The 22,576-nt window shown below is 43.5% G+C and overlaps 1 protein-coding gene across 1 annotated transcript in view; it reads left to right on the top strand.

The window, feature by feature from the left end:
• The window catches only part of ABCC2 (ATP binding cassette subfamily C member 2), a 60,693-nt gene that overhangs the window by 10,665 nt on the left and 27,452 nt on the right, over positions 1-22,576 (top strand). The window contains exons 3-16 of the mRNA XM_010356079.2: positions 189-314; positions 1,505-1,639; positions 1,842-1,949; positions 2,343-2,398; positions 4,959-5,193; positions 7,061-7,224; positions 8,233-8,410; positions 13,976-14,230; positions 15,336-15,401; positions 17,330-17,467; positions 18,036-18,182; positions 18,795-18,879; positions 20,217-20,283; positions 21,786-21,912. Of these exons, the coding sequence (XP_010354381.1) occupies positions 189-314; positions 1,505-1,639; positions 1,842-1,949; positions 2,343-2,398; positions 4,959-5,193; positions 7,061-7,224; positions 8,233-8,410; positions 13,976-14,230; positions 15,336-15,401; positions 17,330-17,467; positions 18,036-18,182; positions 18,795-18,879; positions 20,217-20,283; positions 21,786-21,912 (1,887 nt within the window). The remainder of the gene's footprint in view (positions 1-188; positions 315-1,504; positions 1,640-1,841; positions 1,950-2,342; positions 2,399-4,958; positions 5,194-7,060; positions 7,225-8,232; positions 8,411-13,975; positions 14,231-15,335; positions 15,402-17,329; positions 17,468-18,035; positions 18,183-18,794; positions 18,880-20,216; positions 20,284-21,785; positions 21,913-22,576) is intronic.

The following is a 22,576-nucleotide window of genomic DNA, read 5'->3' as shown; positions in this document are numbered from 1 at the left end:
ATGATCATGGCATCCTTTGAACATTATTCTATCACTTGAACTGTATGTATCCATTCATTCCAGAAATATTTATTGTGTTATCTGAATCGCTGTATACCATTTTTCTTATCCATCACTGGAAACCATTATGTTCTAAGAGCCTTATAAAGAATGATATCCTCCTAACAGTGGTCTTTTTCCCTTCTCAGGTATTCGTTGGTTTTCTTCTTATTCTAGCAGCCATAGAGCTGGCCCTTGTACTCACAGAAGACTCTGGACAAGCCACAGTCCCTGCTGTTCGATATACCAATCCAAGCCTCTACCTAGGCACATGGGTAAGACCTATCACCGCTTCTGCCCTCTGTTTCCCTTTTCATTACCCACAGGCATCTAGCTGAAATGTACTCTTTGGGGATAAAATTAATTCCAAGGTCATCTGTCTTTTTCACGGGATCCATAGTGAGGCAAAGCTTGGTTGGAATGGGGTGAAACTAATTTTAGCTTTTCATCTTCATTTGAGCATTAATGTATAGAGCCTTCTCCCTAGGTTAAGTATTAGCTTTCATGACTAAGATGTATATCTTATGTCCACATATCTTGCCATCTAAGGGTCACAGAGGAGAGCTAAGATTCTTGATGGAAAAGAATATTTTAAATGCTGTAAATAGTATTTTTAAATTGATTGATGACTCTAAACAATGGATCAGTGAGCTTAGAGTTTCTATAAACTTGATATCAAAAAACTAATGTCTCTCCTGCAGGCATTTTTTCGGGGGGTGGGCCTAGACAGTGTTTAAATAACAATTTAATTAATTGCCATCAATTCAGTGGCAACTAATGACGCATAATTATTTGAACTTTCAAACTTTATTGAAAAATCAGAATGTCTGGCAATTGCAAACCTACGTTCAGGCAGAGCAGTGTCAGCTGGGTCTCAGTAGCAGTGGTCCCTTTAGACCATGCGCTCGGCACAATTCTCCCTGGGCAAATGTTATAAATCATGACTCTTTCCCCACCAGAATGCTGTTTTAGGAGCACAGCACTAGGTCTAGGAAATCAATATTTAATTTATCATATCTAAAGTAGATGATATAGGGCAATTTTTAAAAATTAATTGCTTAATCTTATATTAGCTACGGACACCTTGCACCTAATTAATTAGAACCTGTCTTCCGCCCTTACTACCGTAATGTCTGAAATTAATTTTCGTGCATCTTGGAAAGGTTTTTCTAGCTCCCAAAGTAACTCCACTAAAATGCAGATAGTGACCTTCTACTTTCTTGGCCAGCATCCCACTCAAGTGTGGTCCATGGAGAGAGATAAGGCACTGAAAGAAAAAGCTGGATGTCATGGGGGGGGAAATGTTCAACCTAGCATCTGTGTGCTCTCTACCTGGCCAGATTAGTCACGACAGTCTCCTCCCTCAGCCCTCCTTTCTTTCTTCCCATGTTCTCTGACATCCTTCTCCCCTGAGTCCTCGGTTAGTGGCAGTATTCTTCAGAACATCATGTGAATTTCTCTCCAGCTCCTGGTTTTGCTGATCCAATACAGCAGACAATGGTGTGTACAGAAAAACTCCTGGTTCCTGTCCCTATTCTGGGTTCTCTCAATACTCTGTGGCACTTTCCAATTTCAGACTCTGATCCGGACACTCTTGCAGGTAAGGAAAAAAGAGTGGATGACACGAGGAGGTACCACGGGGCATCTTCTAAGAGTAAATGACATCAAACTGAGCTCCGGGATCGAATTGTACTGGAGGGATTTGATCATAGGCTTTAATCACAAGCATTGATATATACGGACCATGTAGACTTCATTTGGACGAAAGGCTCATTTTTTCCTCTTTGTTTTTTTCTTCATAGGGTGACAATTCTAATCTGGCCTACTCCTGCCTGTTCTTCATCTCCTATGGATTCCAGATCCTGATCCTGATCTTTTCAGCATTTTCAGAAAATAATGAGTCATCAAATGTGAGATTCTAAATATGCCCATCTCATATGTTACTTAATTGGATATCTTAATGAATATAACTTTAAGAAGTCTGGGTCTCATGGAGGCCCCACAAGACCATTTTATGACAAGGAAACAGATAGTGATGAGAGTATTAAAATGCTGACTTTTACTTTCATCTGCCAATTGTCAGCATAGTTAACTCATTCATATATCTATGCCAGAAAATCTGATTATCATTCTACTAGTGGCTTTAGGGTCTCCAAATAAACACATGTTGATAAGCTGACTTTAACATCATATCTAGTTTCTAGCACAACATTATATCATTAAAAAATCGGTTTCAGATTTCAGAGTCCCATGCAGTTCCTGTCTCCAACTGGTTTACTTTTCAATTTTTTTGTGTCTTTCAGAATCCATCATCCACAGCTTCGTTTCTGAGTAGCATTACCTACAGTTGGTATGACAGGTAGGAAAGCCTGGAGTATGGGTTGTCTGTATCCTTACTCTCTCACTCCTCTGAAAGTGACAGAAAGATTTTTTTATTTTATTTATTTATTATTTTTTGAGATGGAGTTTCGCTCTTGTTGCCCAGGCTGGAGTACAATGGTGTGATCTTGGCTCACTGCAACCTCCACCTCCTGGGTTCAAGCAATTATCCTGCCTCAGCCTCCCAAGTAGCTGGGGTTGCAGTGTGAGCCACCACACCCAGCTAATTTTTGTATTTTTAGTAGAGATGGGGTTTCACCATGTTGGCCAAGCTGGTCTAGAACTTGAGCTCATAATCTGCCTGCCTTGGCCTCCCTAAGTGCTGGGATTTCAGGCATGAGCCACCACGCCCAACCGAAAGATTAATTTTTTAAAAATGCCTCCTGTGACCTCCATTTCTCTTCTACTTAGAGTCAGAGTGTTAAAACTTACAGACCAACTTAATCCAAGCCCTCCAGTGGGCAGATTGGGATGCCAAGGAGAAGAAGGAGGGGGATTTGTTTTCAGTAGCCTGGGAATCCCACAGGAGAAGAGGAAGGAGGCAGTAGGACAGGAAAAGCAAAACTTGGAGGCAGGTTTGGAGGGTAAGGGGTGAAATAGCTGGCCTGGGCTACCAGAGGATCTAGAACAGACACCCCTTGGCCTTTATAGTTGCAGGGACCCATTTGGCAGGCTGGTGAAGTCTATGAATCGCTTCTCAGGAAGTGTTTTAAATGCATAAAATAAAATGAAAGACATTGGATTCTAAACAAAACCAAATATATTGAAATATAGTTACCAAAATATTTAAAAAACAAATGTATAATTTAGTAATACATAGACTTCATTATTAATGCATTAAATAACAAGATCTAGTGATGAGTCTAACAATGACCATAATTTCAAAGTAGTGATGAGCATAAGTGAGCTATGAGAACATGTGGGATTTCTCAGCCTGACGCAGTGGCTCATGCCTGTAATCCCAGCACTTTGGGAGGCTGAGGCGGGTGGATCACCTGAGGTCAGGAGTTTGAGACCAGCCTGGTCAACATGGTGAAACCCCGTCTCCACTAAAAATACAAAAATTACCTAGCATGGTGGCACATGCCTGTAATCCCAGCTCCTCGGGAGGCTGAGGCAGGAGAATCGCTTGAACCTGGGAGGCAGAGGTTGCTGTGAGCTGAGATCACAGCATTGCACTCCAGTCTTGGTGACAAGAACGAAATTCCATCCCCCCCACCAAAAAAAAATAAAGGAAAGAAAGAAAGAAAAGAAAATGTGGGATTTCCAAATGCTAGATTTCAGTTAGATGCTATTACAAATAACAATATAATATATAATTTAGGCCAAGTGTGCTGGTTTACAACTGTAATCCTAGCACTTTGGGAAGCCAAGGCAGGAAAATCACTTGAGCCCAGAAGTTTGAGGCGGCAGTCAGCTATGGTTGTGTCACTGCGCTCCAGCCTGGGCAGAGAAAGACCATGTCTCTAAACATATATATACTTTATTTTCCATCTATATTCTCAAACTCCTGGCTAAGAGCCCTGATCAAGAGAGATGGCACAGTGGCTGGACATAGTGGCTCACACCTGTAATCCCAGCACCTTGGGAGGCTGAGTTGGGTGGATCACTTGAGGTCAGGAGTTCGAGAACAGCCTGGCTAACATGGTGAAACCCCGTCTCTACCAAAAATACAAAAATTAGCCAGGGGCCAGGTGCAGTAGTTCACGCCTATAATCTCAGCACTTTGGGAGGCAGAGGCGGGTGGATCACCTGGGGTCAGAAGTTCGAGACCAGCCTGGCCAACATGGTGAAACCCTGTCTCTACTAAAAATAAAAAATTAGCCAGGCGTGGTGGTGTGTGCCTGTAATTCCAGCTACTTGGGAGGCTGAGGCAGGAGAATCACTTGAACCTGGGATGTGGATCTTGCAGTAGGCCAAGGTCGCGCCACTGCACTCCAGCCTAGTGACAATATTGAGACTCCATCTCAACAGAAAAAAAGAAGAAGCCATGTGGAGTAGTGCACACCTGTAATCCCAGCTACTTGGGAGGCTAAGGCAGGAGAATCACTTTGAACCCAGGAGGCAGAGGCTGCAGTGAGCCAAGATTGCACTACTACACTCCAGCCTGGGCAACAGAGTGAGACTCCTATCTCAAAACACACACACACACACACACACACACACACACACACACACAAAACCAAAGATGCCACAGGGGCTGCTTTATTTCTTGAGGGCATCAAGGAGGCCCCCAAGGAGATGCCAGTGTTGCAGAGAGGCAGCCAGTGTTTGAGGAGAAAGGAGCAAGAGCAGGGTAAGGTGATGCTCTTTTAGCTCTCTTTCCCTTCTCTTGTCTTCTAACACATTCTGTTGACCCTGTCCATTCCTTTTTCTGCTCCCCCCACTCCTCTGTCAAGTTCAAAGGGCCAGGAGATGGGGATAGTCCCATTCTTCTGTCCCTCTATTCCAGAACCTGGAGGTAGGTTCTGAGAGAAGTGGTGGAGATAGCCTCTGACCCAGCCTGGGGAGTCTCACCCTGTGGTTCGCTCTTGTTCCAGCATCATTCTGAAAGGCTACAAGCATCCTCTGACACTCGAAGATGTCTGGGAAGTTGATGAAGAGATGAAAACCAAGATACTAGTGAGCAAGTTTGAAACGCACATGAAGACAGAGCTGCAGAAAGCCAGGCGGGCACTCCAGAAACGGCAGCAGAAGAGCTCCCAGCAGAACTCTGGAGCCAGGCTGCCTGGCTTGAACAAGAATCAGAGTCAAAGTCAAGATGTCCTTGTCCTGGTAACTTTCCCTTGAGTGTCTGTGTGAGTGCGCTGTGTGTTTCAGGCAAGAGTACATCAGCACCATGGCGATTCTGTCCTTACATTTTTACAGCACTTTGTACTTCTCAGTGCACTTCATATTATTAATGGTATTCATAATACTAATACTACCTTAGTGATGGATATATGGCGTGTAATGTACTGTTCTCTCTCTTTTGAGGTACTTTTGAAATTTCCCATGATGAAATACGGTTTTCAAAAAAATAATACCTTAGCATTTCTAGATTTTCCACCTTGGTACAAATTAGCATGAGCAGCCAATTTGTTGATTCATTCACTTGAAAATATTTATTGAGCACAACTGTGTGTCAGTGACCATTCCGGGCACTAAAAGAGTGCTCATCTTTTGAGAGCTAGAAAATATATAGTAAGTCCATATATAGGTTACTCTTTGAAAGTAATAATAGCTATTAAGAAAATAAAGCAGTAGTGTATTTGGAGTGAAGTGCAACTTTAGACAGGGTAACAGGGGAAGCTTCTCAGAGGAGACGATATCTGAACAGACACTCAAATGATGAGATCAGGCCCTCCGAGGGACAGTCAGAGGGAAGTGTGTTCCAGTCAGAAGGAGCAGGCATGCGAGGCTGAGAGGGGAACATGTTTGACTTGCTCAGGGAATGGCAAGAAGATCCAGGAGAGGGTACGCATGGGGTGAGATGGGCTCAAGGAAGTGGACAGGGATTAAGCTGTGTGGACCCTTGTGGGCCACAATAAGGAATCTGGACTTTATCTGAAGTCTGATTGCCAGTGGAAGGTTTTGAGCAGAGAGTAAGGAGATTGGATTCATGTTGTAAAGAGCTTACTTGGGCAGCTCCCCAGAGGATGGATCATTGGGGGCAAGAGTAGAAGCTGGAAGGGAAGCCAGGGCAGTTGTCCCAGCAAGGGAGACCCATCAGATGGAACCTCAGTGGAAGACATTGTGAGAGAGTGTCACTGGTAGGCTGAGAAGCTGGAATCTGGGGCAAGATGAGACTCAGGAGGATGTAATGAGGAGGCCAAAGCATAGACAAAGAGGCTGGTGACTGAGTTGTAATGCCCCATGTGTGTGTTTCCCAGGGCTGCCATGATAGAGTACCACACTGGATAGCTTAAAACAGAAATGTTCTGTCCCCAGCTCAGGAGGCCAGGAGGCTGAAATCAAGATAGCAGACATGCTCCCACTGAAACCTGGAGGGGAGAATCCTCTCTTCCACCTTCTAGTGTTTGCCAGTAACCCTTGGCGTTCCTTCACTTCCGGATGCATCACTCTGATCTCTGCCTCCACCATCACAGGACCATCTTCTCCCTGTGTCTGTCTCTTCTCTTCTTGTAAAAATACCAGTTATACCACATTAGGGCCCCAGTGACCTCATCTTAATTTGGTTATATCTGCAAAGACCCTATTTCCAAATAAGGGCACATTTTAAGGTACTGGGGGTTAGGGCTTCAACATAGCTTTTGGGGGTAGAGCTACAGTTCAACCCATAACATCTCACAGCAACCACAAGCATGAAAAGAACAGAAAGGGCCTCTCAGCACCATGCTCAGGCCCTTCGCTCTCAGGACTGCCCCTCAGGCCCTCACGCAGATGGGTCTCTGTTTTTACATGGGACTCTTACCAGGTTAGTTTCCTGGTTTTCTAACCCAAAATAGATTACAAGTATCAGTTAGCAGTGGGAGAGTGGAACAGTGCAGGCAGCTAGAAGGGCAGAAGCAACTAGGCCAAGGAGAGACTATCAAAACCTGTACATAGAAGGCCACAGGGTTCACAGGCTGACCATCCTGAAGCTGCTCAGGCCAGGAACAGACATAACTCTGTGGACACTGTTGTTTGGTTTTGTACCTAGGATGATGTTAAAAAGAAAAAAAAGAAGTCTGGGACCAAAAAAGATGTTCCAAAATCCTGGTTGATCAAGGCTCTGTTCAAAACTTTCTACACGGTGCTCCTGAAATCGTTCCTACTGAAGCTAGTGAATGACATCTTCACGTTTGTGAGTCCTCAGCTGCTGAAGTGAGTCCTCAGGCCTTGGATGGTCCTTTCAGGGCCTCCTCTGCCACCCTCCTTTTTGCCCCTGTGTATGCAAGCAGCAGCTTTTCTTCAATTCCCATTTTGTAAAAATGCTCATCATTTTCTTCCACCTTAGCCTTGTGTTCATGAAGACTGCAGGCAGTTTTCAAGATGTATGATGATATGTACTTTAGCCTCTCTCTTTTCCATGTCTCTCTCCTCACAGGGGGCCGGGTAATTGTTCGGGGCTCTTTCTTGTTAAACTGCTAAGGGCTGAGCCAGGCCCAAGGGGTGGGCAGCGTACCCCTGGAGAGTAACTGACTTCATCTCTCCATCACAGCCTTCCATGGGAGGTTCAGGTTAATCTTGACAAGACTTCAAAATCTGCCATGATCTATAGAATGAACCACCTGCAGGGAAAAACAGGGCCAAAGCATTGCAGGGGCAGCTATGTGGAGCATTTCTTTCGTTATCCATTCTCACAGCCATGGGTTATAAACGCTGCGCTCTTGCTGCTCATCTCCAAGTAAAAGCAAGAACGCCAGGCGAGGCATGGTGGCTCATGACTGTAATCTCAGCAGTTTGGGAGATTGAGGCAGGAGGATTGTTTGAGGCCAGGAGTTTGAAACCAGGCTGGTCAACATAACAAGACCCCATCTCTACAAAAGAAAAGAATTAGCTGGATGTGATGGCACATACTTGAAGACCCAGCTATTCAGGAGGCTGAGGTGGGAGGATCACCCAAGCCCAGGAGCTCGAGGCTTAATGAACTATGATCCTGCTACTGCACTCCAGCCTGGACAACAGAGTGAGACCCTGTATCAAAAACAAAACAAAACAAAAAGGACACTGATAAAACTGTGGAGCTTAGGTCTTTCAAAGGCTTTGGACGATTCTGGTCACTTTTGTTACCTATAGTATAAAGGTAGCATAGTCTAGCTGGCTGTGCATGAGGAGAGAGGTGTCCTTGGAGGCCTTATGGATATAACTAACTTGGCTTTTCTCTGGCAGATTGCTGATCTCCTCTGCAAGTGACCGTGACATGTATTTGTGGATTGGATATCTCTGTGCAATCCTCTTATTCACTGCGGCTCTCATTCAGTCTTTCTGCCTTCAGTGTTATTTTCAGCTGTGCTTCATGCTGGGTATAAAAGTACGGACAGCTGTCATGGCTTCTGTATATAAGAAGGTAAGCAGAATATGGCAGGTATCACCAAAGAAAATCCCCTCAGTAAATATGAGCATTGATTCCAAGGTTGAGGAAAATGTGATGGAAATGATAACTCATCTCAACACTTAATTTTGACTGACCATACAGCCTCCTTTAGATGTTTCTTTGGAAATTAGATTATGAGAGGTGTGTTCACAAACAATGGGTGGAGAGGCCAGGAGGGAAAAGGTACTCCCCAGGGAGAAGCTTGCAAGCTGTTCTGGTGCTCAGGATCCACCTTGCAGCCCTGAAGGCTTGGCTACCCATCCATCTCTTCCTGCGTCTCTTGACAAGGTAAAATGCCTTGGAAAAGAATATAAGGTCAGAAAAGAAGCTGGTGAAGGGGTCAAACTCTTAAAACCACCAACGTTCAACTCAAATACTTAATGAAACCCAGCTCAGAGACCTAGTGTATCCATCTCAAATTGCAATCTTGCCAGAGTTCCATCTCCCCAGACCAAATTTCACCTAGCAACTTCTTTTCCTAACTTTTAGCGCTAACCCAACCCTCCTCTGCCTGACTTCTTTTTTCAATTTGTAAATACATTCATGCTGATTACTGAGTTCTGCAGACCTGGAAGCTTTTTCTTTTCCTTAAGATGATTTTGTTCATCTTCCCTCTGATACATTGGGGTTTTTTTGTTAGTGGTGGTGGTGGTTTGTTGTTGTTTTTTCTGTTGTTGTTGTTGTTGTTTTTGAGACAGAGTCTTGCTCTGTTGCCCAGGCTGGAGCGCAATTGTGCAATCTTGGCTCACTGCAACCTCCGCCTCCTGGGTTCAAGTGATTCTCCTGCCTCAGCCTCCTGAGTAGCTGGGACTACAGGCGTGTGCCACCATGCCCAGTTCATGTTTGTATTTTCAGTAGAGGCGAGGTTTTACCGTGTTAGCCAAGATTGTCTCGATCTGCTGACCTCATGATCCGCCCACCTTGGCCTCCCTCCCTGCTGGGATTACAGGCATGAGCCACAGCGCCTGGGCGATACATTGTTTTTGAGGGTTAACTTTCTCAAGGCAACTGTATGTTCCTCATGTCCTCCATACCAAGATGAAGTCCCATTTTGTTCCTTAAGAAATGAAAATACAGTAGTTATGATCAGTGACGACAAGCTTGAGGAGAAAATTCATCCATCAGGAGATAGGTTCCAATTTTTTTATGGGTTGGAACACTAGTTGACTCTCTTCCTTTTTTTATTCCATCACTGCAAAGTTCCATCATGGTGACTTCTCTATTACAGTTCCTACTTTTCTCCTTTGCTTTCCTCTCTAGAAACAACACTTTGTCTTTGTCTTCCCTGAGTAGATGTTGGCTCGTTGAGAGACAGTGGCAGATAATCCAAGTGTCTTTAGATCAGAATTCTGGCCACGTCCTTTGAACTCCCAGATACCCCCCTACTGGAATTTGTCTTCCTCCAGTTGATTTTTACAATCTCCTTATTCCTTCTGGAGATACTGAGTTTCTGCTGGTTTACAGGTTATGAGGTCACTAACCAGCCTATTTCAGCCATTGCTAGTAAAGTACACTTCTACAACTTTTTCATAATTGTGATTATTCATTCACACTATTTTGATTCTTAATATTCCAGGTTTTGCAACTGTTAAAATCAATAAAGAGATTTATAAAATAGAACTCTCAATGATACTTTTATTCAAATAAATATCACTATTAGAAAAGTGGAAAAAAATTACTAATTTATATGTTTAGACAATGCTTCACTACTTATGGAACATTTTTTACATTTACTATCAATTCACAGGGCTATTGCCCTGTGAAATAAATACATTATCCCTATTTTATGGAGAAAAATAAGGCTTAGATAATTTCAATGGCTACAATTACAAAGCCAGGAGTTGTCCCCAAACAAGGGCTACTGGGACTAAATTTATTTATTTATTAATTTTTAAAATTATTATACTTTAACTTCTAGGGTACATGTGCACCATGTGCAGGTTTGTTACATATGTATACATGTGCCATGTTGGTGTGCTGCACCCATTAACCCGTCATTTACATTAGGTATATCTTCTAATGCTATCCCTCCCCTCTCCCCAATCCCACGACAGGCCCAGGTGTGTGATGTTCCCCATCCTGCATCCAAGTGTTCTCATTGTTCAATTCCCACCTGTGAATGAGAACATGCAGTGTTTAGTTTTCTGTTCTTGCAATAGTTTGCTCAGAATGATGGTTTCCAGCTTCATCCATGTCCCTACAAAGGACATGAACTCATCCTTTTTTATGGCTGCATAATATTCCATGGTGTATATGTGCTACATTTTCTTAATCCAGTCTATCATTGATGGACATTTGGGTTGGTTCCAAGTCTTTGCTATTGTGAATAGTGCCTCAATAAACATATGTGTGCATGTGTCTTTGTAGCAGCATGATTTATAATCCTTTGGGTATATACCCAGTAATGGGATGGCTGGGTCAAATGGTGTTTCTAGTTCTAGATTCTTGAGGAATCGCCACACTGTCTTCCACAATGGTTGAACTCGTTTACAGTCCCACCAACAGTGTAAAAGTGTTCCTATTTCTCCACATCCTCTCCAGCACCTGTTGTTTCCTGACTTTTTAATGATTGCCATTCTAACTGGCATGAGATGGTATCTCATTGTGGTTTTGATTTGCATTTATTTAATGGCCAGTGACAATGAGCATCTTTTCATGTGTCTGTTGGCTGCATAAATGTCTTCTTTTGAGAAGTGTCCGTTCATATATTTTGCCCACTTTTTGGTGGGGTTGTTTGATTTTTTTCTTGTAAATTTGTTTAAGTTCTTTGTAGATTCTGGATATTAGCCCTTTGTCAGATGGGTAGATTGCAAAAATTTTCTCCCATTCTGTAGGTTGCCTGTTCACTCTGATGGTGGTTTCTTTTGCTGTGCAGAAGCTCTTCAGTTTGATTAGATCCCATTTGTCAATTTTGGCTTTTGTTGCCATTGCTTTTGGTGTTTTAGACATGAAGTCCTTGCCCATGCCTATGTCCTGAATGGTATTGCCTAGGTTTCTTCTAGGATTTTTATGGTTTTAGGTCTAATATTTAAGTCTTTAATCCATCTTGAATTAATTTTTGTTCTTGTTTTTGTCAGGTTTGTCCAAGATCAGATGGTTGTAGATGTGTGGTATTATTTCTGAGGGCTCTGTTCTGTTCCATTGATCTATATCTCTGTTTTGGTACCACTACCATGCTGTTTTGGTTACTGTAGCCTTGTAGTATAGTTTGAAGTCAGGTAGCATGATGCCTTCAGCTTTGTTCTTTTGACTTAGGATTGTCTTGGCAACGTGGGCTCTGTTTTGGTTCCATATGAACTTTAAAGTAATTTTTTCCAATTCTGTGAAGAAAGTCATTGGTAGCTTGATGGGGATGGCATTGAATCTATAAATTACCTTGGGCAGTATGGCCATTTTCATGATATTGATTCTTCCTATGCATGAGCATGGAATGTTCTTCCATTTGTTTGTGTCCTCTTTTATTTCATTGAGCAGTGGTTTGTAGTTCTCCTTGAAGAGGTCCTTCACATCCCTTGTAAGTTGGATTCCTGGATATTTTATTCTCTTTGAAGGAATTGTGAATGGGAGTTCACTCTTGATTTGATTCTCTGTTTGTCTGTTGTTGGTGTATAGGAATGCTTCTGATTTTTGCATATTGATTTTTGTATCCTGAGACTTTGCTGAAGTTGCTTATCAACTTAAGGCCATTTTGGGCTGAGACGATGGGGTTTTCTAAATATACAATCATGTCATCTGCAAACAGGGACAATTTGACTCCCTGTTTTCCTAATCGAATACCCTTTACTTCTTTCTCCTGCCTGATTGCCCCGGCCAGAACTTCCAACACTATGTTGAATAGGAGTGGTGAGAGAGGGCATCCCTGTCTTGTGCCAGTTTTAAAAGGGAATGCTTCCAGTTTTTGCCCATTCAGTATGATATTGGCTGTGGGTTTGTCGTAAATAGCTTTTAATATTTTGAGATACGTACTGGGACTAAATTTACTGAAAATAGAAATGTGTAGTGATTACCTTGAAGGGCAATTAGATGTTGTTAGTTGTTTTTTGTTTTTCCCTCTTGCATACCAAAAGGAAGGCATAGCAGTGGGCTGATTCCTCTAGAACCTTGATGGTCCAACATTTTAGAAAACTTTCCTCTTTTTACTGCACAGCCAAGAATCCTGATATGTTCCAAAGAATGTATTGGTGGATTAAGATGGCAGTAGTGCTTCTAGGAGGAGATGGAAGTAGTGCGGGCCACTTGTAGCCCATACACTGTCTTTCTGGGAATTACAAGGTGGCTCTCCTTCTTCTAGAAAGATGCAGCCTACCCCAGATGGTGCCTTGGTGGCATAGTGCAAGTTGGTTTCAGTACTCTGATACATTTGTGCAAGGCATTGTTGTAAGTGACAGACTTGTGGATATCAACCTCCTGACCTCTCTAACATAAGAACAGGAAGCCCATACTACAAGACCAGGCATCTAGACAGTGCCTGAAAAATCCTGACAATACAAAAGTCTTTTATTTTATTTTATTTATTTTTTGAGACAGAGTCTCGCTCTGTTGCCCAGTCTGGAGTGCAATGGCACAATCTCGGCTCGCTGCAACCTCTGCTTCCCAGGTTCCAGCAATTCTCCTGCCTTAGCCTCCCGAGCAGCTGGGATTACAGGCGCCCGCCACCATGCCTGGCTAATTTTTGTATTTTTGATAGAGATGGGGTTTCGCCGTGTTGGCCAGGCTGGTCTTGAACTCCTGACCTCAGGTGATCTGTCTGCCTCATCCTCCCAAAGTGCTAGGATTACAGGATTACAGGTGTGAGCCACTGTGCCAGGCCTACAAAAGTCATTTTACTTCAAAGTATGAAGTCTGAAGTTTTTCTCTTCATTCTAAATTCTCTGTCCTTCTTGGGAATTATTGCAACCTCTTCATAAGAGTATGACTCCAAAAAGCGTTGCCATATCAAAAGCTTCTGAGGTCAAAATCAATACATACTGGTTCCCTCCTTCCTTTCCTCCCTCTCTCCTTCCATCCATGTATCCCTCCTTTTCTTCTATCCTTCAGTATTTGATTCTCTACTATGTGCCACATAATATAGTAGTGAAATAGATAGATGCCCTCATCCTCACAGAGTTTACATCTAGTGGAGAAACAGAAAAAAAACAAGGTAATTATGGTTCATTGTGATGAATGTAATGACAAAGGTAAGCTCAGGATATTATGAGAGTACACAGGACGAGTATCTAATCCCAACTTTGTAGTCAGGGTGGTTTTCTCACAAGAAGTTACATCTCGGCTGACACCAAAGGATAAATAGGAGTTTTTTGGGCAAAGAAGTGTGTGGATGTGTAGGGTTGGAGGAAGGTGGGAATAGGAAGAAAGAGTGGTCAAGAATGAGAGAACACCATGTATAAGATTTGGAGGCAAGAAGTCACAGTGCCTTGGAGAAGCTGTGTCCATATGGAGCACATCCTTCCATTGTAATCTCACTTCCTGAGCTTCCTCTTCTACTCCCTAGTATCCCTGGCTTTGTCATTGGGTCCCAATTTCAATCTTTATCTTTAGGCATTGACCCTATCCAACTTGGCCAGGAAGGAGTACACCGTTGGAGAAACAGTGAACCTGATGTCTGTGGATGCCCAGAAGCTCATGAATGTGACCAACTTCATACACTTGCTGTGGTCAAGTGTTCTACAGATTGTCTTATCCATCTTCTTCCTATGGAGAGAGTTGGGACCCTCAGTCTTAGCAGGTGTTGGGGTGATGGTGCTTGTAATCCCAATTAATGCGATACTGTCCACCAAGAGTAGGACCATTCAGGTAAAGAAAGAGTCACCCAGAAGAATATATGCTTTCTTTAAAGTGTAAACCCTTTTTCTTACTCTACTCTAATTCTTAATGGGAGTTTGGGCAAGTCAAAGCTGGTGGAAGACTTTCTACCATCTCAAGTGTACTTGGCTTTCTCTGAGTTCCCTTTTCATCTTCTGATGACTCTTAGGGTTTATATACACTCCCCTGCATTCATGTTAGAGGGAAGAGCCTGACTGGAGAAGGACGGGCTGCCCCAGAGACGCTGCACATAATTCTTCCCTCTTGCTCTGCTGGGCTGCCCTAGTAACAGTGATTTGGGGCCCTGCTTCTCCGTTATAGCAATCTAAACCAACCACAGAGAACAGTCGCATGAGTGATCCAAATTGCAGCCTGAGCCTTGGCAATCACCCCACTACCACCAGGTGGGAGGGTTCTGTGTGGACAGTGTCCTCAGTCCTGCCAGAAGTCACAGGTTGGGTGGGTGGACTTGACAATGTATATGATTTATTCACTCATTTGTTTTGCATTCAAGTTACAAATAATTGTTTTGAAAATATTTCTTGCATATCTTACTTCTCTGAGAACACAGTAGTGAGTTAGGGCTCCTGTTCTCATGGATCTTACATTCTACCTGGTGGGATGGTGGAGAGACAGGCAATACACAAAGAAGAAAAATATTAGATCATGATAAGTGTTATACAGAGAATTCAACAGGGTGATGAGATAGTGAGTGAATGGGTGGCTATTTTCAATGAGCTCAGGGAAGACCTCTTGGGGAGTGGACATTTAAGCTGAACTCTGAATGACACAAGCCTGATTGTAAAGGAGAAAGCCTTGGGAAGGGCAGGGGAAGAACAGCCTGGGAACTGGGTACAGTCAGGCAAGGGCTATGGGGCAGAAACAAGCTTGGCACAAGCAAGGATCAGAAAGAAGATGGGTGTGGCAGGAATGGAGTGGGCAAAGAGAGTGGAGGGTGGTGAATCCCATCACTGGGCACCTCAAGTTCTTACTAAGTGACAGTCACAAAGTAGCAGTGAGGCCTGAGGTCTGCAGCAAACCTGAGCCCTCTCTCATGGAAGCGTATATTGTTTTTCTTTTGCTTTTTTCCTGGCAGGTCAAAAATATGAAGAATAAAGACAAACGTTTAAAGATCATGAATGAGATTCTTAGTGGAATCAAGGTGAGGATCTGAGCATAGGTGGATCTCTGTGGGTAAGGACAGAAGCAGCGGCTCTCTTGACCTTCGCAAACCCTGGTAGAGGTGATGGATTCCTGCTTCTCGGCCAGTTGTGTCACATGACTTTTGTTTCATGTCCTCCTGTCCCTCTCAGGTCCTCTGTTGAACCTCTATTTCTATTTGTTCACCCTAAATAGCTTGTTTTGTTTTGACACTTTACTGTAGAAGTTTTTAAACATATAGAAAAATAGAGACTATCATGAACCCCTACGAACTTTTCACCCAGCTCCGGGAATTATCAGCATGCCCTAACTAGTTTCATCTATAAACCCACTCCCTTCACACTTGCTTGATTATTTTAAAGCAAATCTCAGCAATCTTGTCCTTTCATTCATAAATACTGTGTATGTATCTCTAACTTATTTTTAAAATGTAGACACAATACCATTATCATACCTACAAAAAAATTAACAGTCTTTGATACCATCAAAGTTCTCCATTTGCCTCATATGTGCCTTTTGTTTGTTTGTTTTGCTGTTGGTTAGGTTGAATAAGGACCCAAAAAATGTCCATGCATGGTATGGTATTTAATTGATAGTGATTTTAATCTACAACAGTTTCTCTCTCTCTCTCTCTCTCTCTGTGTGTGTGTGTGTGTGTGTGTTTGTCTTGGTCATTCCAAAAAAACTAGGTTATTTGTCTTATTTCCTGTAAATTGATAGTTAGATCTAAAGGTTTGATTGATTTAGATTTCATTTGGGGGTAGGAGTACCAGGTTGCTTTCAAGTGGTGCTGTGTGCTTCCAAACTGCAGCGATGATGACGTGAGTGGGCCCAGGCAGTGTCAGCCTGATCCATCCTTTACAAGGTTTCCTGCTAGTCTTTCACTAGAGCGGTAGTTTGTGATGCTGGCAGCACATTAGAATCACCTGAGAAATTTGAAGTTTGTAAAACCCACTGAGGCTGGGGGCCTACTTCAAACCATTTAAATTGGACTCTTTGGGAGCGAGGCCCAAACATGTATATTTTTTTAAGTTCCCTAGGTGATTCTAATATGCCACCAAGGTGAAAAACACTATTGTAAGAATTTTATGATCATGGCCTAGGTCTGTTATTTCATTAGGAATTGCAAAAGAGTGAAATTTTTTAATTCTGTTATTCCATTGACATTGATTAGCTGGAATTTTATGAAGAAGAATTATCTTTCATCAACTTGTTGTTTACCCTAAAATGAAGTTTGTATGGAATAGGCAGAATAAATTCTTGCTTCTTTCCCTCCATTTACCAGCTTTCATGATAATGCATTTCATCCTCCAGAGGTGACCAATGATTTCGTTTAACTGAATATTGTTTTGAATTAATGCATCTTAACATTATCCTAAATGTCTTAAAAATAAAACAGAGCCCCCTTTTAACTCCTTGTTAATTCTCCACACAGAGCTCTGATATGTCCTTCTGTTAATGTGGCAAAACTAAAAGGAGAGCTGGTTTTGAATCTCAGCTCTACCACTGGGTGGTTTAACTTGCCAAAAGTTTGGGAAGGTTCCCTTGTCCCTCTCAGCTTGTTTCCTTATCGTTTAAATGAAGATAATAACTCTACAAATGTAAGGTGACTAACTCACTTCGATTTGCTCAGAACTTTTTAAGTCTTAGTACTGGAAGGCCTGTGTCCTGGGCAGCCCTTTAGTCCCAGGCAAACTAGAACAGTTAGTCATACTAAGGTTGTTATAAACTGAGATAATGTATTTAAAATGCTTTGTACATAGTAGGTTGTCAACAAATACAAGCTACCTTTCTGTAATCATACTTTATAATCTGGATTTCTATTCCCCACATTTTGGGGACTATATCCTGAAACATGGGTGGATCAGATACACTGGTGCCCTCTCGGGGACAATCACGTGAGCTGTATTTTTTTTTTCAACTTATTAGATCCTGAAATATTTTGCCTGGGAACCTTCATTCAGAGACCAAGTCCAAAACCTCCGGAAGAAAGAGCTGAAGAACCTGCTGGCCTTTAGTCAACTACAGTGTGTAGTAATGTTCATCTTCCTGTTAACTCCAGTCCTGGTGAGTAGCAGAGGGGTCCATGGGCATTCGCCTGGGTGTTCACCTGGACCTGCATCAGCTTCCTGAAGAGGAAGTTCACTTTTGATAGACTAGCTGGCACCTCTAGGCCTGACCGCAAGATCCAGGGGACTTGTCCCTCTCACCACCCCATGCTGCTTTTCCTCCTTTGTCCCACACCCCCAGCTGTAGTTTCACCTTCATGTACTGTACAGTGGTCTGGCAGCCCAGAGCAACTTTTTAGGATGCACAGCAAGAATGTGGTATCAGGAATGATTGGCTTAGGAGGCTTTATTGTCTTCTTTGGAAGGTGGTGTAGGTCTATAGTGGAAGGAACACTGATATAGGATCCAGGAGACCTGAACTCTGGTCCTAGTAATTCATTAATTGACCTTGTGACCTTGGGGAAGATATTTCCTCCTCTCCTGGGCTCAGTTTTCTCATCTGTACATGAAGAGGCTGGATCATCTTTAAGGCGCCTTCAGCTCTGATATACGGTGCTCCTGAAACCTAGCACAATGCTGCTTTGTCCCTTTTAGGAATAAATTGCTTATGACCTTGCTCTTTCCAGGTATCTGTGGTCACATTTTCTGTTTACGTCCTGGTGGATAGCAACAATATTTTGGATGCACAAAAGGCCTTCACCTCCATTACTCTCTTCAACATCCTGCGCTTTCCCCTGAGCATGCTTCCCATGATGATCTCCTCCATGCTCCAGGTAGGTCGGCACTCTTGCTGATGACTGCCTATCTCTGGTTAAAAGCCTTGGAGTCCAGAATGACTGGCTATCACATCCCATGTCTAACTTTTGCTGGTAAACTTTCAAGAGAGAGAGATCTGTTTGATTTCTGGAGACCAGTGGTTTGACCTTAATAAAAATCATGAGTTTTCTGAGCCCCAGTTTATCTAACTATAAAATGAGGATAATTATACCAATCTCATCTACCTGAGCATAGTCACTGATATGCGACAAGTACCAGAGCTGCAGAGGAAGGTCACCAGACAGGCAGCAGACTGATGAGAAGGCCTAGTTACCAGAACCAGATAGAAGTTAAGTTTTGTCTTAGAAGGCAGGAGGTAGTTTCTGGAATTAGGGCCAACAACTGGAGAGAGCAGAGGAGTTGAACTCCATGAGTTTGCTAAAGGACTGAAATAGAGCACCCACTTCCATCTGTCTATGGTGGGATAGCTTCCAGGGCTGAGTTTGGTGGAGCTTAGGAGATGCCAGCTGTGGCAAATAGAAAATCATGGGCTAATGACAAAGTCAAAATCTCTCTGCTTGTGCTTGTTACTGACTTTAATTCTTGAGATCCTTTGTGTCCTTCTCTAGGCCGGTGTTTCCACAGAGCGGCTGGAGAAGTACTTGGGAGGGGATGACTTGGACACATCTGCCATTCGACATGACTGCAATTTTGGTAAATAAATTTGGAAGTTGCTTCCCAAACTTATTCGCAGTGCTGGTGCCAGAATTTTGATAATGCAAGAACTTAGCAGCAGCAAACTGAAAGAGAGAGCTTGGAGATTTGTCTTAAGCCTATGCTTGCATAAGATACATACTGTTCTTACTTGAATTATGTTTACACTTAGAGCAGATTGCTCAACTAGATTGCTAAATAAAGCTGGGCCAGCTCTTCTGAGGATAAGCAGGGAATCCTGCAAAGGATCCAGAAAGCAGAAGTCAGGATGGAGCCAAGTGTGTGGGATTGGGAAGGTAGCCTAGAGTGAAAGAATACTCAGATTCTGAAGGTTTAAAGGTTGGGGGCCAGCCATGGCCAGAGTGGGCAGTAGGACTGGAATCCATGGTGGGGAGGATTTATATATGGAGGTGGAATTCATACAAGGGGACTGGGCAACAGAGGGTCTGAGTGTATACTCTGAGTCCAGAGTATCCATAGGTCAGGAATCTGGCCTTCCAGTAGGCTTGAGAGTTCTGAATCAAAAAGAACTTTAGCTGGGCATGGTGGCTCACGCCTATAATCCCAGCACTTTGGGAGGCCGAGGCGAGTGGATCACCTGAGGTCAGGAGTTTGACACACCAGCCTGACCAACATGGAGAAACCCCATCTCTACTAAAAATACAAAATTAGCTGAGTGTGGTGGCACATGCCTGTAATCCTGGCTACTCGGGTGGCTGAGGCAGGAGAATCGCTTGAACCTGGGAGGTGGAGGTTGCGGTGAGCTGAGATTGCGCCATTGCACTCAGTCTGGGTGACAAGAGTGAAACTGCATCTCAAAAAAACAAAATGAAACAAAACGAAAAAAAAGGACTTTAGGCTGGACGCAGTGGCCTGTAATCCCAGGCCTTTGGGAGGCTGAGCCGGGCAGATTGCTTGAGTCCATGAGTTGGAGACTAGCCTGGGTGACATGACGAAACTCTGTCTCTACTAAAAATACAAAAATTAGCGGGGCATGGTGGTGCATGCCTGTAGTCCCATCTACCTGGAGGCTGAAGCAGGAGAATCTCTTGAGCCTGGAAAGTCAAGGTGGCAGTCAGCCGAGATTGCACCACTGCACTCCAGTCTGGGTGACAAAGTGAGACCATGACTCAAAAAAAAAAAAAGGACTTCATATGCAGGCCACTTCTGGTCTCATTCTAGGAGATTTCATTTGCCTCCTGTTAGCATAGGAGCCAGCACTTAGCAGAAACAATCCAGGGTGCTGATGGAGAAAGCGGAGACACATGAGGGCTGAGAAAGGGCAGACAGTCATGTGGGGATGTACATTTGACTAAAAGAGGGCTTTTTCTCAACAGACAAAGCCGTGCAGTTTTCTGAGGCCTCCTTTACCTGGGAACGTGGTGTGGAAGCCACAATCCGAGAGTGAGTTGCCTTCTTTCCATCCTAATGTTCTTTAGCATTCTCACTGCCTGGCCTGTTCTCAGAAAATTCCGTGTAATAGAATAAATGGGGAAATGAGCTATGTGCGTGTCTTCAATTAGATACCAGTGCAGGACAAACCCCTGGAGAGATGAGCTGAAAGCAGAGGTTCTCAGCCCCTTCCCCGATAACTGTATTTGCCACCCTGCTTTCCTACTATGGGACCATGAATATCCAGCTGTAATCCCATGAAGACATTTGTGTGTGCAGATTGTGGATGGAGGTAGTGCAGTGTTGGCAGGTGGCCGCGTCTCTGGGTATGGTAGAAGATAAACACAAGAACCTGAATTCAGTATAAGTTCATTCATCCAAGAATAGCAATCAGGAACATTGGAATCTGGCTTCTTAGTGTGAATCTTCTGCACGTAGTGTGTCTCTTAAGCACCATGTATAATAGCACACCCAATTCATCCACTGAGCACAGCACACAGAGTACACCAGGGGCCTGAATAGGCCATATCTTTCTTTCTTCACAACTGAGCACATCTTTTTTTTTTTTTTTTTTTTTTTTTGAGACGGAGTCTTGCTGTGTCGCCCAGGCTAGAGTGCAGTGGCACGGTCTCGGACAACTGAGCACGTCTTATTGTCTCCATACTATACTCCCGACTTCCCACTCCTCTATCTTGTTCCTATAGCCTTTAACATGGACTCCAGAGCTAGCCCCAGGATGAGTTAGGGGCAGGAGCATCTGCTCTGAACCCTCCTAACCCAGCAGGTTCCCTTTCCAGAGAGGAAACTGGGCAGGGCTTCCACCTTACTGTTATAGGTCTGGAAGACATTCAACTCAATGGGCAGATTCAGAAAGACTGTGAACAAGTTCCTAATGTTCCTACTGTTCTAGAAACTCAAATAACAGGACTGGCACACAGAGTTTCCAGGAACCTATTCCAGTGTGGGCCCCTACCCAGCCAGATACAGTCAAATATTCAGGAGGAAGGCCAGGGAATCTACTTTCAGCAAATGTTCCAGGTGACACATTTAGTAGCTAAATTTGGGAAATGTTAATCTAGTCCAATCCCATTAGTAAGAAAGGAGGGGTCCTTAGTCCAAAGGAAGTGACCTTCCAAGATAACATAGCCCAGCAGTGTCAGGGTTGGGGCTTGAACCAAGCCAGGTCTCCAGGCCCCCAACAGGGTCTTGTTCAATGGGTAACCATGTTCGTTCTAGGAGAATTTTATCATGTACATTTGGCACAAGCAGCTTACAGATGAGTTGGATAAATTAGGGCTCATTGGGGCTCATTCTCTAGCCTTTAGAGCTAAGAAAAAACAAAAAGAAAAAGTATTAAAGAAGCACTTTGGGGTCTTGTATATCCGAGGGAAATTTTCCAATCTTGAGGGGAAATCTCCTAATACCAGACTTCATGGAGACTCAGAGAAGTGACTTGAACTACTCTTCAATACCCAACCCCTGCTATCTCCTTCAAAGACATTCCTCTCTTTCAGTGTGAACCTGGACATTATGCCAGGCCAACTTGTGGCTATAATGGGGTCTGTCGGCTCTGGGAAATCCTCCTTGATATCAGCCATGCTGGGAGAAATGGAAAATGTCCACGGGCACATCACCATCAAGGTGAGAGGGAATGCCATTGCAAAAGCCTCTGACTCCCGAATGTCAGCAGGGAGTCTCCCTCTGACTCCCTTCATGCTTTTGCCTCATTGTGGAGAAGGCACTGAGGGCTAGTAGGTGAGGCCTTGGAGACATCTGGTAGATTTGTGGACTGTGATTTTCTGTCCCATTTCAACTTTATATAATCAGTTGCTGGGGGTAAGATTTGGGAATCTGCATTTTTAAGGAGCTCTAAAGGTGATTCTCATATGCATACTACAGTGTGAAAACTGTTGATTAGAGATGTCTTCCTTCAAAATATAGGCATTTCTGGCCAGGCGCGGTGACTCATGCCTGTAATCCCAGCACTTTGAGAGGCTGAGGCAGGTGGATTACCTGAGGTCAGGAGTTCGAGACTAATCTGGTCAACATGGTGAAACCCCGTCTCTACTAAAAATACAGTATTAGCCGGGCATGGTGGCATACGCCTATAATCCCAGCTACTTGGGAGGCTGAGGCATGAGAATTACTTGAGCCCAGGAGGGCTGCAGTGAGCCAAGATCATGCCACTGCACTCCAGCCTGAGCAACAGAAAAAGACTCTGTCTCAAAAAAAAAAAAAAAAAAAAAGTATAGGCATTTCTGCTTTATCTATGTATTTGTTTCTGAAAAATCACACATTCTGCAAA

This window comes from Rhinopithecus roxellana, chromosome 11 (assembly GCF_007565055.1).
Source record: "Rhinopithecus roxellana isolate Shanxi Qingling chromosome 11, ASM756505v1, whole genome shotgun sequence".
Lineage (NCBI taxonomy): Eukaryota > Metazoa > Chordata > Mammalia > Primates > Cercopithecidae > Rhinopithecus > Rhinopithecus roxellana.
The sequence above is the reverse complement of the archived record's forward strand: the minus strand, read 5'-3'. Positions and strand labels throughout refer to the sequence as shown.